Genomic DNA, 3,105 nt, shown 5'->3' on the forward strand with positions numbered 1-3,105 from the left:
ATGGAAGATCAGTCAATGTCAGTGGAAGATTTAACAGATAAAACAAGGAAACTCAGATGCACGGGTAAAGCTGTGAAGTTAAAAGCTAGTGAAAAGGCTATTGAAGAACTATTCAGTACAGGCCTGGTAGGAAAGCTCCTAGCAGACAGAAACATCAACAAAAATGCAGTGAAGGCTATTATTCTGAAAGTATGGAGGACTTCCAAGGGTGTGCAGATTGTAGATCTAAAGGAAAATATTTTTGTGTTCAAGTTTGCTTGTGAAGGTGATAAAAAGAGGATCCTAGAGCTGGGGCCTTGGAATATTGAAGGGTTTCCTCTTATCCTTAAACAATGGCATCAAAATATGTCAGTTGATGATTTGGATTTTTCAAGTATCCCTTTATGGGTTCAAATACACGGTCTCCACATTGAGTATATGTCAAAGGAAAATGCAGAGGAGATTGGTGCTCTAGTGGGAGAAGTGTTAGAAGTGGATTTTACTGGTAGTGGAGGTGTGTGTATGAGCAAATTTTTAAGGGTGAAGGTTGTGCTAAAGGTGGAGGATCCTCTGTTGAGTGGTTTTTTTCTGGACAGAAACACACAACCGAATCTGTGGATTCGGTTTAAATATGAGAGAATTGTTGAATTTTGTTTCAAATGTGGAAGGTTGGGTCATTTAAAAGCAAGATGTCTTTGGGCAGATGCAGAGGTGAAATCAAATTCCAAGGATCCGTTTGGATTTGGGCCATGGCTAAAGGCAGAAGCAGCTAGTAATAGAGCTTCAAGGTGGGTGGAGTTCATAGCTGATAGTAATCAAGCTAGTGAAGAGGATGATGTGAGAAGGAAGGAGGCAGGCATCCAGGAGCAAGAAGAGAGTAGAGTTTACGCGCTACAAGATGTGGGAACCAAGGAAACTCAAGCAGTGAGTTCGAGGTAAAATCTAGCAAGATTCGGAAATGTGGCTGATTCTATCACTTCAAAACACATCTTTCTAAGCAAAGTCCCTAACTATCCCACCACATCCCAACCAGATAATCATCCAAATAGCTCTGAACTCACAAATAAAATCCCACTTTCCCCTATGGAAACTGACTGTCCAGTTGTAACAAAACTAGTCCTACCTACTCAATCAATGTCCAGTACAAATTCTGAAGGCTCTAGAATACAACAAGAATTATCCCCATCCAAAGAATATCAACCTCCTTTGGGTGATTCGGGTCCTAGTGATCCTTCTTTGCTTATTGGGCTTTCTAAGACCCAAAATAATGTGCTGTCATGGACAGCATATTACAATGAAGGTGAGAAATCAGTTATGGAGTCATCCAAGGCCCAAAGTAACATGGAGTTAAGTCAAATAGAGGTATTTAATCGTGGGAAAAGGAAATTGGAGGAAGAGGAGAGCCCAGCTAATTTGAGAGCTCTTAAACTGACCAAAGTGGGCTCTGGCCTTCTCAAATTAGAGTCACAGCCCAATGTTTTTAATCAAATAAGCCAGATGAAAACCACGGGGAGAGTCAAGGCTCACAGAAAGAAGAAGATTAAGGATCTTGCCAGAGAACATGCAGCTCTTGTGCCCTGTAAATCTTCCCATGAGGTAAATTTTGTTAATCATGTTTCTGTGATTGATGATGTATCCCTTAAATCCAAAATGGCTGAGGAGGCGGGCCTACACATGCCCCCAATGCAGCCATGATTACTCTATCCTGGAATTGTCGTGGCTTGGCTCAGGCCATGGCAAAAAGGACTCTCCGAGCCTTAATAAGGGATATTGGGCCTGATGTGATTTTCCTATCTGAAACTAAAATTCCCATTAGTAAATGCAGTAGCTTTTTGATGTCTTTGGGTTTCTATAATATAGATTCTGTTGATCCTAGAGGAAAGAAAGGCGGGCTTGTGGTGGGTTGGAAAAATGGTATTGATATAGAAATTACTTTCAAATGCTGTAATATGATTAATGGTTTGGTTTTCTCAGACCCTTTGAATGAGCCATGGCTTATTTCTTTTGTGTATATCCCTCCAAATAGGAATAATAGAGGTCCCTTTTGGGAAGCAGTAGAAAAGGTTGGTGAGGCTTTTGGGGGAGGTTGGTTATGTATTGGAGATTTCAATCATGTTTTCTCCCAGTCGGATAAAAAAGGGGGTAAACCGGTGGCTAGCTCATCTAGTGGTGGCCCGAATGAGGTTATTGAAAAGAATGGGCTCATTGATATCAATTTCTCGGGCAATCCTTATACCTGGTCTAATGGGAGGGAGGGATTAGCAAATATTAAAGAAAGGTTGGATAGAGCATTTGCGAATGAGAGATGGAGGTTGATTTTTCCAAGAGCTGCTGTTCTTAATTTACCTTATTCAAGCTCTGATCATTCCCCCATAGTTTTATTTACTGAAGGAGAGCAGCGATCAGTTAAACGGCCTTTTAAATTTGAAGAGGTGTGGACCAGGGCTGAGTCTAGTTGGTTTGTAGTTGAGAAAGCTTGGAATGTTATTTTTCAAGGTTCCCCGTTGTTTAAATTTTGCCAAAAGCTCAAAGAGGCGAAAAAAGAATTCAGAATATGGAATAGGGAGTGGTTTGGGAATATTCATCAAAACATTAAGAAATGTTGGGAGAATCTGAGATGTATTCAAGGTGAAGATCCAACTCAAGAAAATTTAAGTAAAGAAGCGGGCATTAATATGGAGCTTCAAGAATGGCTCCAAAGGGAGGAAACTTTATGGAGGCAAAAGGCTAGAATAAAGTGGTTGTCAGCAGCTGATCTGAATACCAAATTCTTCCATCTCACCACCATAATTAGAAGGGGCAAGAATGCAATTGATTTTATCAAAAACCAGCAAGGTTCTTGGATCTCGGGGAGAGAGGAGATTGGAAGATGCTTTGAAAGTTTTTTTAGAAATCTGTTTGAAACGTCTAACCCCTCAATTCCTGATAACATGGAAAATTTGCTATGTCCAAGCTTGTCTGAGGAGGATATTCAGATGCTTACAAAAATCCCGACTCCAAAGGAGATTAAAGATGTTGTCTTTAGCATGAATTCTAATAAGGCACCAGGCCCAGATGGAATGTCAGCCCACTTCTACAAGTTTTACTGGAATATAATAGGAGGAGATGTTATTGAAGCTATCTCTA

General features: G+C 40.5%; 1 protein-coding gene across 1 annotated transcript; it reads left to right on the forward strand.

The window, feature by feature from the left end:
* On the forward strand, positions 1–918 carry LOC115991172. The gene has a single exon (XM_031114908.1). It carries the CDS (start codon positions 1–3, stop codon positions 916–918), a length of 918 nt encoding a protein of 305 aa, XP_030970768.1.
* The last annotated feature ends 2,187 nt before the right edge of the window (positions 919–3,105 follow it).

This window comes from Quercus lobata, chromosome 5 (assembly GCF_001633185.2).
Source record: "Quercus lobata isolate SW786 chromosome 5, ValleyOak3.0 Primary Assembly, whole genome shotgun sequence".
Taxonomy (NCBI): Eukaryota; Viridiplantae; Streptophyta; class Magnoliopsida; order Fagales; family Fagaceae; genus Quercus; species Quercus lobata.

What these genes read in the sequence shown, in the direction of transcription:
- LOC115991172 (XM_031114908.1), top strand. Translation starts at nt 1, where the DNA reads ATGGAAGATCAGTCAATGTCAGTGGAAGATTTAACAGATAAAACAAGG.